This window comes from Symphodus melops (genome assembly GCF_947650265.1).
Source record: "Symphodus melops genome assembly, chromosome: 3".
In the NCBI taxonomy this organism is placed as follows: Eukaryota; Metazoa; Chordata; class Actinopteri; order Labriformes; family Labridae; genus Symphodus; species Symphodus melops.
This window is the reverse complement of record NC_136693.1, coordinates 30911010-30923509: the sequence shown is the minus strand read 5'-3', so window position 1 is coordinate 30923509 and position 12500 is coordinate 30911010. Positions and strand designations below refer to the sequence as shown.

Sequence of the window (12500 nt, the reverse complement as noted above, 5' to 3'; positions counted from 1 at the left end):
ACTTCGAGGATCTCCTCAATCCCACCGTCACGTCTTCCACTGAGGAAGCAGAGGCTGAGTCCTCAGAGGTGGACTCGTCCATCACTATCGAGCAGGGCCCTCTGTGGACACCAGAGAGACGCCGTCCTCCATGTTGGAGGTTATTGTTCTAATAGACTGAAGGGGGCGGAGCTACAGGCTGGTGCTTTAATTAAATAATTGTACTTCTGTTCTCCATGACAAAGACGTCTTTGTATCAGCAGCTTCACTGCTTGATAGATGCAGAGTTTACTGACTTGCTCAAGGGCACAACCAGCAGCTGTTCACTGGTGTCTTTGATCACATGTCATCACAGAGCAGCCACAGTTTGACTTTACATGTCACGGTTATGAATGACTCATGTCACCAAGAGGAAAGTCCTGCGGTGCATTTACCTGATGAAGAGTTGACACACTGTGTTTGAATAATCTCCACACATGATGTCAGAGCTGTATGACGTCCATGAATACAGTCAGTCATCAAGGAGAGAGAGAGAGAGAGAGGGGGGAAGGACATGCAGCATAGGATCCACAGATTTGAACCCGGGTCGTCCGCTTGCAGGAGGGTATCCTCTGAATATGAGCCTCCTTTCACTACTTTTGTCTCCGGCTGAAAGTTCAGAACTTTCTCTTTGGACACGGTCTCCAGAGTTCCTGAAGTCTCCACAGAATCAGAATGAAACCACCCTGAACTGGACTGGACTGGTTTCACAACAGCTAGATATCAACAGAGTTTATAGACGTGGCAGCTTTGCATCATATTATAAATTACAAGCAGTCTCCTGGTTTGGACTGGTCCAGCCTCAAAGGGGTCCTAAAGTCCAGAGTCCTGCAGGATGTGATGAATGTTCTTAAAGCCTGTTTCTGTCTCCGTGTGTTACAGGAAAGAAGCTGTCAGATCTGGAGAGGGTAACATCTCTGAAGGTCTACAACTGGTTCGCTAACCGCCGCAAAGACATTAAGAGGAGAGCTAATATTGGTAATGTCTGCCTCCTTCTGTGTGGGTGTGAGAGTAATTCCTGGGGGGGGGGGGGGGGGGGGTAACCAAAGCTGCCATAAACGGTACTGTGTTATCAAGAGAGGACGAACACACTAGTATTAAATGTAGGCTGTAAGAGGACATGCTGGCTCATATTTGAAACTATACAGAATAATGAACTGTCAGCTGCTCGTCTGTTTCATCAAACTTAGAGATGTGAAATATAAGAGACTAAAGGAATGACAGGGGGGGGTCTGGGGGGAAATAAATAACTGTTGTGATGTCTAAATGAGGCTTATTGGAGCATTTTGAGACTCATTTGTCCGACACTTTCTTCTATCTGAGAGTAAATATTACAATTCTGAAACTGACAGAAATCTGTCGTAGCGACGGAGAACTGTAATCTGCAGATAGGAGCGTTTTTATCTCCTTATTTCAACAGTATTTTGTGTGTTGTCATGAATCTGCAGAGCTTTCTAAACTTGTGGTCCAAACAGTTCAACAACAGCGTTGACGCTTGAAAACATAAAAAACACAAAACATAAAAAACTAAATGTTTTGAGACTTCATATAGAAAGTGTTTTCAAAGCGTATTAATATATCACTTAGACTTGCATGTATATGTAAGTCTGAGTGACCCCCTGTGTGTTTTAAAAGGTGACATCACCCCTCTCTACATTGGCTGCTGCTAACTCTAAAGCTGTTCTCGGCACGTCGAGCCCATCTTAGTGAAAAGTCTGCAAGAAGGTGGGAGGAGCTAGCGTCTCACTATCTCTCTCCCGACTCTCTCGTCCTGTTGCTTCAGTATATTCATAACAAGCCCAAAAATAGATCTGAAGGTGACATCAGCCCAGTGTTGGAAAACAAAGTCAGCTCAATATCATAATATGATGTCAGCGGGAGGCCAGGGATTTACATCAGCCCAATGTCACAACATGAGCACAGCAGCTCTGTCATTGGCTGGAGGAAACACAACAGCTCCGCCCAGAGGACAGTCTCTGCAGGATGCCACTCAGCTTCTTTATTCTCTCTTTGTCTCTGTCTGCTGCTCGTTGTCCGTTTGTTGTTGGGAGATATGCTATGATAAGGTTTGTGTTTTTGAAGAAGCATCCATCTTGGAGAGTCATGGCATTGAGGTTCAGAGTCCAGGAGGTCAGTCCAACAGTGATGAGGTGGATGGCAATGACTTCCCAGACCAGGTAACAAAAGGGTTAAATCAGTATTTGAGTCCTCATGGCAGTAATGGATGACTGTTCCCTGTAATGGTGTAACGTCCTGTGTAACCTACGTCCTCGCTTCTTCTCAGGGTTGCGAGGTGTCCTTATTTGAGAAAAGAGCATCATCCAGACATTTTTCTTTCAGTCGAGCCGACCTGTCCTCCCCAACTCAGGTACGACTACACATGTTTTATGATCTTAACGAGGGCATCGATCAAAAATATTTTCATACTTTCAAGAAAATTCTATCAACAATATTTTCTCTCTGGCTCAGGTTCCCACGCTGCTGCCCAGCTGGTTCTCCGCCCTGAGTAGAGGAGCTCTGTCTGGACAGAGAGGGGCCTCTCTGATTGGTCGCTCCCTTGTCTCAGGGGCGGGCTCCCAGGCAGAAGGTTCCAGATTGACTGGAGTGTCCTGGTCTCCCCCCTCCCCCTCCCTCCAGGAGGAACCCTCTATCCACGGTGCGCTGTCCGAGCCCCAGGACCCGATCAATTTGGAAAAGATTGCTACCAATCATGTGGAGGTGGCCAGGTGCAGTATGGGAAACGACATCAAGACGGAGACGTTGGAGGACGACTGAAGGTGGCGGTTGATGAGTGGAACAGAGGCGTGTTTATATGCAAGCAGATTTTATAGGAATGTAATAAGTGTAGAAAAAAGACCAAAAGTCATGTAAACTCTGACCCTGAGATACTTCCGACCCGAGATGCTCCCGACCCGAGATACTCCAGACCCCAAGATACTCCCGACCCCGAGATACTCCAGACCCGAGATACTCCAGACCCCGAGATACTCCAGACCCCGAGATACTCCAGACCCCAAGATACTCCCGACCCCGAGATACTCCAGACCCGAGATACTCCAGACCCGAGATACTCCAGACCCCGAGATACTCCAGACCCCGAGATACTCCCGACCCCAAAATACTCCCAACCCGAGATACTCCCAACCCTGAGATACCTCCCGACCCCAAGATAACTCCTGACCCCAAAATACTCCAGACCCGAGATAGTCCCGACCCTGAGATACTCCCGACCCCAAAATACTCCCGACCCCAAAATACTCGCAACCCGAGATACCTCCCGACCCGAGATAACTCCCGACCCCAAAATACTCCTGACCCCAAAATACTCCCAACCCGAGATAACTCCCGACCCCAAAATACTCCTGACCCCAAAATACTCCCAACCCGAGATACTCCCGACCCGAGATAACTCCCAACCCGAGATAACTCCCGACCCCAAAATACTCCCGACCCAAGATACCTCCCAACCCCAAAATACTCCCAACCCCAAGATACTCCCAACCCTGAGATACCTCTCGACCCTGAGATACTCCCGACCCTGAGATACTCCCGACCCCGAGATACTCTCAACCATGGGATATTCCAGACCCTGAAATACCTCCAGACCCTGAGATACCTCCCGACCCCGAGATACTCTCAACCATGGGATATTCCAGACCCTGACATACTCCCAACCCTGAGATACCTCCCGACCCCGAGATACCTCCCGACCCCGAGATACCTCCCGACCCCGAGATACTCTCGATCATAGGATATTCCTGACCCTGAGATACTCCCGACCCTGAGATACTCCCGACCCTGAGATACTCCCGACCCCGAGATACTCTCAACCATGGGATATTCCAGACCCTGACATACTCCCAACCCTGAGATACCTCCCGACCCTGAGATACCTCCCGACCCCGAGATACCTCCCGACCCTACCTCTGACCTGCTCTGCTACACTCTTAGAGGCATTACTCGTGTAGAATAAGAACGCTTTGAGGGCGACGCCTGTGGGAGATTTAAATTGCTCAAAGATCCTTAGATCCCACACAGAATAAGAATCAAAGATCTCATCAGGACAGGGATGTCTTTGTGGATTCTTTTGGATGCTTATAAATCTTCCTGCCGGACGGTTTCTTTGAACACCTTGTTTTTCACAGCAGGACGTCACAGTTTTAGAAACGTGCTTCAGATAGTTGCAGGGTCTCGCACTGTGATCACAACACAACAACAGCCTCAACAGAGAATTTAATGACTTTCAGAGTTGATTTAACGGATTGTTTTTAAACTGTATGTAGCGCATATCACCACACATGATTTCTATTTTAAATGTTTTCACTGGTTAATCCTTCCACTGAGAAGAACAGCAGGTTAAGCTTGTCGTTGTCATGGTTACTGGGAATATTTCTTTGAGTCTTAGGTCCTTTTCAGACCGTCATCCTAAGCTCTGCCGTCATCACGTGTTTGACCATTCTCTTCTGTAACGCCTCTGTTGCTACCTCTGAAGACGGCTCGGTCTGAACAGGGCTTAAGAAGAATTTAAAAAATGTATAAATATGGAAGAGGACTTCTCCGTAATGTTTGAAAAAAGCTTGTGGTACGAAAGCAAAGGAAGGCCATAAATGTGTTTTAACTTTCAAACAACTGAATGACTAGTTTTTAAATTTAACATCTAAATGAAGAAACACTGCTGAATGGATAGCTTTGAAGTGTTTTTGATTTCATATATTTGAAGGTCAGTCCTTCATCTGAACATCTTTCTTGATCACGTTGTAGTGACTTGATTTTGCCACTAGTACTAGTTTGGTGACAGGAGAGGGCATGGACTTGCTCGTCCTCACCTACCTGTTGAAGGAAGGAGTGGTGTTAGACGGAAAGTACTGGAAAGAAATGGTTGGGTTTAAATCTGCACCCAGCAGCTGTGTCGTCTTTTGCGGAGTGTCCCTGGTTGAAGAAGGATGGGGAGGACACTGCGACCCCCAGCGCAGGTCTGAGATGGATACCTCGACACATGTGCAAGTCTTTGGCAGAACAGCTCCAGCTATTGTATAAACACTGAACAGTATATCAGTGTATTTGGCTCTCATGCAGTCTGCTAAAGGTGCTGAACCCCTGGGGGGTCAGAGGGTATCAGGCCTGTTGTGAACCCTAAATAGTTTTTTGTCTTTGGAACTGTATCTCAGTCGTGGGTCATTTTCAAAGCCTAAATTGTTGAACTGGTGGTTCAGAGTGGGAGACTAGTGGATACTGGTTATGAAGACAGTCTCTCAGTAGGTCTTGGGGTCTCCTGAACAAACAGGGGAGGTGGGGCTGGGGATCATGCTGTTATTTGGTTGTGAACTACAACCTCAGACCTGGACTCAAGATTTATCAAGAGGTGGAAGAACACTTTGAGGAACTCCTGAACCCAACCAAAACATCGTTGGATGATGACAGTTCATCCATCCAGGGCCTTAGGCCTCGTTTCCACACAGCGGTCCAGTAAAGATCAGTACCGTTTGGTTCAGTAAAGCCTGATCCTGTTTGCGTTTCCACAGCCAACCGTGCCATATTTGATGGGCGGTGTGTAAGTCGGATGTCGGCTCCGTAATAGCGTCACATGATAGCAGCTAATTGCTAACAGCTAACCTGCTAATAAATTCAACAAAGGAGAAGAACGTGACGCAAACGAAACCAAACAACGCAAACAAGAAAGCTCTGAGCTTTCTTCTGCTGAAGAGGATATGAGCAGCGAAGAAGAAGAAGGCGTGGCTTCATGAGACACTCAGGACACGACAGGAGAGTTTTGGCTCGTCCTTTACCTTCGCTTCACAAACACGCTGCACGCTGCTCTTTGAAACACAGCTGGTACACCCAAACTGTCGGACTTGTTAAGATATACTTTATTGATCCCTCAAGGGGAAATTCATGCAACACGCATCGGCTGAAATATACACAAGCAGGATCCTACATGCACTGACAGAGAGAAGTCAGAGTGTCGGAGCTGGTGGGGGATTCGGTACCTTGCTCAAGGGAAGGAAGTGGTCTGGCACATCTCCAGCTCCCAGATCAGTCTGTATATTTGGTTCGCACAGGGACTTGAACCAGCCACCCTACGGTTGCCTAACCAAGTCCCTACGGACTGAGCTACTGCCGCCCATGTCTTTACAAACGTATTTGTAATTCATAAATGTTATCTGGAGACACTTTCCAGAGGAGCAGATGTGATGATATGCAGGAAGGAGTTTGTATTCCTCAGTTTCCTCACCGCTGAGGTGGAGGTCGTTTATGGTTGAGGATGGCAGTGGTCGTGGGGACGACACAGTCTGCTACGCTATATTGCCAAAAGTATTGGCCCACCTGCCTTGTCTCACGTATACATTTAAGTGACGTCCCATGCTTAATCCAAAGGGTTCAGTATGACGTCGGTCCACCCTCTGCAGTTATAACAACTTCAACTCTTCTGGTCCACAAGGTCTTTATAGGAATTTTTGACCACTCTTCAGAAGAACACTTGTGAGGTCAAACACTGATGTCAAACGGTCTCCGCACTCATTCATCCCAAAGATGTTCTACTGGGTAGAGGTCAGGACTCTGTGCAGGCTAGTGAAGTTTATCCTTGTCTTTATGGACCATGCTTTGTGCACTGGTGCACAGTCATATTGGAACAGGAAGGTGCCATCCCCAAACTGTTTCCATAAAATTGTCCAAGATCTCTTGGTATCCTGAAGCATTCAATTCAATTCAATTCAAAAAACTTTATTTGTCCACCGGGGGGCAATTCAGAGCACACAGAGCAGCAAATAACGACAACTATACAAAAACATTTAACCTATCAACAAGAATAAAGTGTAAAAGAAGAATAAGTGTCAGGAGGTCAGTGTGTTAGTACAGGTTAGAATAAGTGTCAGGATGTCAGTGTGTTAGTACAGGTTAGAATAAGTGTCAGGATGTCAGTGTGTTAGTACAGGTTAGAATAAGTGTCAGGATGTCAGTGTGTTAGTACAGGTTAGAATAAGTGTCAGGATGTCAGTGTGTTAGTACAGGTTAGAGTCCAGTCACAGAGTTAGATACGAAGAACAGCAGAGAGGAAAGTGTCTAGATGTTAGTACAGTTAAAAACACAAGTCACAGTTAGACAGAGAACAGCGTCGACGTGAGATGTAAAAGACATGACATGTGAACAGGTGTATATGATGTAAACATGCAGTAGACTGATGAAACAGGTATAAACAGAACTGTAGTGCAGAATAGATATAAGTGGACAGTGATCAGACATGATGCATATATGTAATGAACAGACGTAACAGAACTGTAGTGCAGAATAGAGTATAAATATATAACTATATGCAGCTAGTGAATAATAAAGTGATAGTGGTGCATGGCAGTCTGAATACATATACTAGCTCTATGTAAACAAGAAGAATACTGAAGAATAAAGTGACCATAGTGCTGTGATGGATATAAGAGCTGATATATCAGACAGAATAAAGTGGAGTAGTGTAATTAAGACCATAAATGAACATAACTAGAGACAGAATAAGTCCGGTTCCTTAAGCTCCCTGAGAGCGACCCATTCATTCACAAATGTTTGTAGAAACTGTCTGCCTGCCTTTATACACCTGTGGCCATGGAAGTGATTAGAACACCTGATTTCAATCATTTGGATGGGGGACCCAATACTTTTGGCAATATAGTGTTTAGTGTTTACCTCCTGGTTGTCCCTCTTTGTAGGTGCTCCGAGCACTTGGACTGGAAATCGAGATCTGGTTGAAATAATTCAGACGCGGAAACACTCAAATATTTCCCCCACTGCGACCTGCCACCGATGTCCAGGTGAAATCACTCAGCAGAATCCTGGCTCGCCTCTTGTGGCCTGACTTGATATGGATTTTAAATCCCCCCCTTCATCTTTATGAAATACTTCAAAGCTATCGTTAAAAGGTTTTTAATTACATGGTGATAAAAGAACAAAATCAGACATTCAGTTGTGTGTGAGTCATCAAAGTGCTGCTTTGCTTTTGTTAAAACATGGGAATCAACAGATTTTAAACTCACCTGTCCAGGTGAGTGTTCGCCATCGTGCCGACTCGCCCACCGGGTGACCCGTGTTACAAAGATCACTGTGAGCAGTGAGTCGGAGGATTAAACTGTTAGAGTATCGTGAACCACACCAACATATAAACAGTGTATCATAGTGTGTGGGTATCTATCTGATTCATTTATATCTACCGTATATAGACATGTTAGCGTGGAGCGAGTGTTTCGCTGAAAGGTGAGTGACACATCAGCCAAAGCATTACCTTTTCAGTTTTTTTTTTATTAGAGTGAATGATGGAAGTGGGAGGAGTCACGTTGTAATCAGATGTGTCGCAGCATTTCTTTGCGTGTTCTGAACACCCTCCATGTTAGAATGACATGTCGGCGGGTCGATGTTCTGGTGCTTTTAGTCCAAACTGTTGGAACATTTCATGAAACAGACCAGAACGGCCGAGTGAAGAGTAGTCCAATCAGAAATCAAGGATTCTAGTGTCGCCCTCGTAGAAGTCCTTCTGCGTTTAGATGATCATCTTAAAGTTCTGACACTCTCACGTATAGTCAAGACCACACTAACCAAGACCAGGACTTACCCGAGATCAGAGTGATCTGAGACCGAGACAAAACCAAAACATTTAGGGATTCAAGACCAAGACAGGACAGGACAGGACTGGACCCGACCAAGACATTTTAGGAATTGTGACCAAGGCAGAGCAAGCCCAAGACCAAGGTGATAAATATCAAAGTAAAATGGGGCGTGTCCCTCACTTAGACTGAAACAACAGGACGGTTGCGGCAGTAACCTTAGAAAAAAATCAAACTCCAAATTAAGTGAAGTGATTCGTTCTTTTGCTTCTAATGTCAGAAATGGAAAAATTGACTGGTCTTGATTTAGAATCTGAAGTCTCCCCAGCCTAAGATTGAGACTGATTTCTAGCACGAGACTCGCAGACCCCTAAATCGTCCGTCTTTGATGTTTTGGCGTCACAACCACAGACATGACCATGAAGGAGCATCTTTCATCTTAGTCTCTACCCGGCACCAGGGACAAATCCTGAACCCTGACTGAACACTTTAGAAAATCCTGAACCGTTTGTTCCTTCGCCAGGGCGTCCAAGACTGAAGGGGACTCGAGGACTTCTACGTGGTCTTTTCACACATCACTGTATAAATCAATAAGCTAACGACTGTAACTTCATGGATCTTCACCAGGTGCTTTAAGCTAGTTCAGAGTTCAAACTCAACACAGATACCTCACTCTCCCTCCGCAGGTATAAGCTCCCCCCCCCCCCCCCCCTTCAGCTTTTTCAATGTGAATCAAAATTTAGACGCTCAGTCAAACTGAGAGTGGAGATGGGTGCACGCTGCGATGACGCATCACTGGCTCGCCATCGGTAACGTTGGCGTGGTTTCTTAAAGGGAAAAGCCTTCTCAGAGTCGAGCCAATAAACAGAAGTAAAGGGAACTTCCACTCAAACAACAAAGAGTTAATTCATGCTCCCGCCTCCACCAGATTAATAACTAGTTTTCATTCTGCGCCTCCTGGTGGTACACTATGGTAACTGCGCCGTGTGAATGTGAGGATTTTAAATTGAATGTCTTTGATTTTACGGCAGCAGAGCTGTCTGTGTGTTTGCTTCAAGCGTTTATAAAACTTTGAGGCATCGTTAGTCCCATGTAGCGTTCTCTCATTGTTTTTTAATTATTTACACCAAAACATTAAAGTGTTCTTTTTTTTATTTTGAAAATCTGCCAAGCAGAAGCCTTTCTGAAGTGAGCCTCCGGGTTCATTAAAGACCTCGTGCTGTTCTGAGATTATTTAGAGGTTTAAATTGTTTCAGCTGCTGCCTTCAGGGTCTCCTGATAAAGCTGTTCATTAGAGAACTGAAGCAGCAAAGTGTTTTTTATTTTAGAGTCGGAACACTTGACGAAGAGACGAGAAGAATTCAAACCATCGCAGAGAAACTCAAACGTTCTTGTGCAACGTTTGGAGAGGAAAGGTTATTCACAAGTCGACCACGCCAGCCGGTTCTCTTCAGGATGGTTGATTTGAATTTCTTGGAGCTCTTGATTAAAGATAAACTCTTCAGGCTTTGGTAAAGAACTCGGTACGGTACGAACAAGTGGCCACTTCCTGTCATGTGACGAGTCAATAGCAACATGAGGACTGCAGAATAAAAACAATATCCCATAATAATAAAACCAGAAGCCTGTTTCTCATGTAAATAATCATTGCTGTTGACTTGGTCGGCCACAGTTTCTGACCCTCATGTGACTCCGTACTTCCTCATGGTTTGTGGTCATTTGATGCTGACTATCTTCTCGTCTCTTTGAGTCGTGTTCGGGCTCCTCGTGGTCACTGTGTTTCTGGCAGCCTGTGGAAAATGCAGATCTGCCGTCTGCCTTCATTCCTCTGTTGCCTTGCTCTTCTCTTTTATTTTGAAAGGATCCTTCACAGGAAGTTAGCAGCCCATGTTCCAGATCAGATCCATCTACACACACCTGTAGAGCACATGCATCTTTAGCATCATGTTCTTAGTGTCTAACCCTGAAAACGTGTCTAAAGGCGGGGCCTAGCAGGTAAAACTGTTCTCTAAGTGGACAGCGTGGGTTCAAGTCTGACCTGTGGCTCCTTTCCTGCATGTCAGGACCTTCTCTTTCCCGGTTCCACCGCACTATCAAATAAAGACAAATTATACAGAGGGGCGTCCAAAACGGCCTTCAAAGCCCCGCCTACCTTCTCTGGTCCAATCAGATCCAGAGCATTCAGGAGCAGAATCTAAAGTTAGAAGGAGGACATACTGGCTGCTGCATTGTTGATGGTTCATATTCATCCTGAGGACGCTCCACAGATTTGCGGTTCTTCTCAGAGGATGCGTGCAGGTGTGAACAGGTTAGAGGATCTGATCTGAGGTCTGCACAGGTGCAGAACAGTGTTTGAAGAGTTTATTGACATTTATTACCTTTCAGCATTAAATGTAAATGCACCATAAACATCCTGAAACTGAAGATCTGGTTCAGAGCTAAGCTGGTTACCGTTTCATTTGGCAATAAGCTCTTCTCTGCAGGACTTTGGTTGTATCAGTTTGAAGTGGTTTCTTCGCCCTTGTTCAAGATTTAGTGCCTTTTTTTGGACGGTAGACTGTTCTGTACTCGCCTTTTGTTACTTTTCCATCTGTTGGATAAAATCCTTCTGTTGTTTTTATTATATTCTATTTACAAGGGAATAAAAACAGATCCATAAAACGTGTGTCCTGTTATTTATGCATGTGAGTGATCATGTATTTATTTTGAACAGGTTTGATAATCATTTCAAACCTGTTGTGTCCTTCCTCTTTCAAAGACTGAACAGCAGCTTAGTGCAGAATAACCAGCAGCTGGAGGTCACACTGCAGGCTGCTGTCAGTGGACTGTAGGTGCTTTTAGATAGAGATACATACTTTATTGATCCCGAGGGAAATTCAAGTTTTAAAACAGTTATTCTGAGTTGCTTCTATAGCGTCAGAGCTGTTTTGATCTGTGATGGTAAATCTCTAAAGACCCTTCAACTCGTCCAAAACACTGCAGCTCGTGTTCTGACTAGAACGAGGAAAAGGGACCACATGACTCCTGTATTGGCTTCTCTCCATCGGCTCCCTATAAAATCTAGAATAGAATTTAAAATCCTTCTGCTCACCTACAAAGCTCTAAACGGTCAGGCACCATCCTATCTCTCTAAATGGACTACAGGAGGTAGAGTCTGCAGTTATCAGACCTGCTGGTACCTACAGTCTCTAAACTACAGGAGGTAGAGTCTGCAGTTATCAGACCTGCTGGTAGCTACAGTCTCTAAACTACAGGAGGTAGAGTCTGCAGTTATCAGACCTGCTGGTACCTACAGTCTCTAAACTACAGGAGGTAGAGTCTGCAGTTATCAGACCTGCTGGTACCTACAGTCTCTAAATGTACTACAGGAGGTAGAGTCTGCAGTTATCAGACCTGCTGGTACCTACAGTCTCTAAACTACAGGAGGTAGAGTCTGCAGTTATCAGACCTGCTGGTACCTACAGTCTCTAAACTACAGGAGGTAGAGTCTGCAGTTATCAGACCTGCTGGTACCTACAGTCTCTAAATGTACTACAGGAGGTAGAGTCTGCAGTTATCAGACCTGCTGGTACCTACAGTCTCTAAACTACAGGAGGTAGAGTCTGCAGTTATCAGACCTGCTGGTACCTACAGTCTCTAAATGGACTACAGGAGGTAGAGTCTGCAGTTATCAGACCTGCTGGTACCTACAGTCTCTAAACTACAGGAGGTAGAGTCTGCAGTTATCAGACCTGCTGGTACCTACAGTCTCTAAACTACAGGAGGTAGAGTCTGCAGTTATCAGACCTGCTGGTACCTACAGTCTCTAAACTACAGGAGGTAGAGTCTGCAGTTATCAGACCTGCTGGTACCTACAGTCTCTAAACTACAGGTGGTAGAGTCTGCAGTTATCAGACC

At 45.3% G+C, this 12500-nt stretch overlaps 1 protein-coding gene and 1 long non-coding RNA gene across 3 annotated transcripts in view; one reads left to right on the top strand and one right to left on the bottom strand.

Annotated features, from left to right (window-relative positions):
* Positions 1-3056, top strand: part of LOC306820846 (homeobox-containing protein 1-like) — a 9731-nt gene extending 6675 nt beyond the window's left edge. Inside the window, exons 7-10 of one of the 2 annotated variants that reach the window (XM_079338855.1) lie at positions 901-996; positions 2104-2195; positions 2303-2386; positions 2488-3056. In XM_079338855.1, coding sequence (XP_079194981.1) covers positions 901-996; positions 2104-2195; positions 2303-2386; positions 2488-2793 — 578 coding nt within the window. In that variant the 3' untranslated portion in view covers positions 2794-3056. Of the gene's footprint in view, positions 1-900; positions 997-2100; positions 2196-2302; positions 2387-2487 lie in introns of both variants that reach the window. The other variant, XM_079338854.1, reaches the window with a different exon arrangement.
* Positions 2810-3881, bottom strand: LOC306820847. The gene is made up of 6 exons (XR_013778723.1): positions 3826-3881; positions 3687-3739; positions 3531-3634; positions 3429-3495; positions 3148-3173; positions 2810-2898 (listed from the first exon to the last, which is right to left on the bottom strand). It is a non-coding gene; the product is annotated as an uncharacterized lncRNA (long non-coding RNA).
* Positions 3882-12500: the final 8619 nt, after the last annotated feature.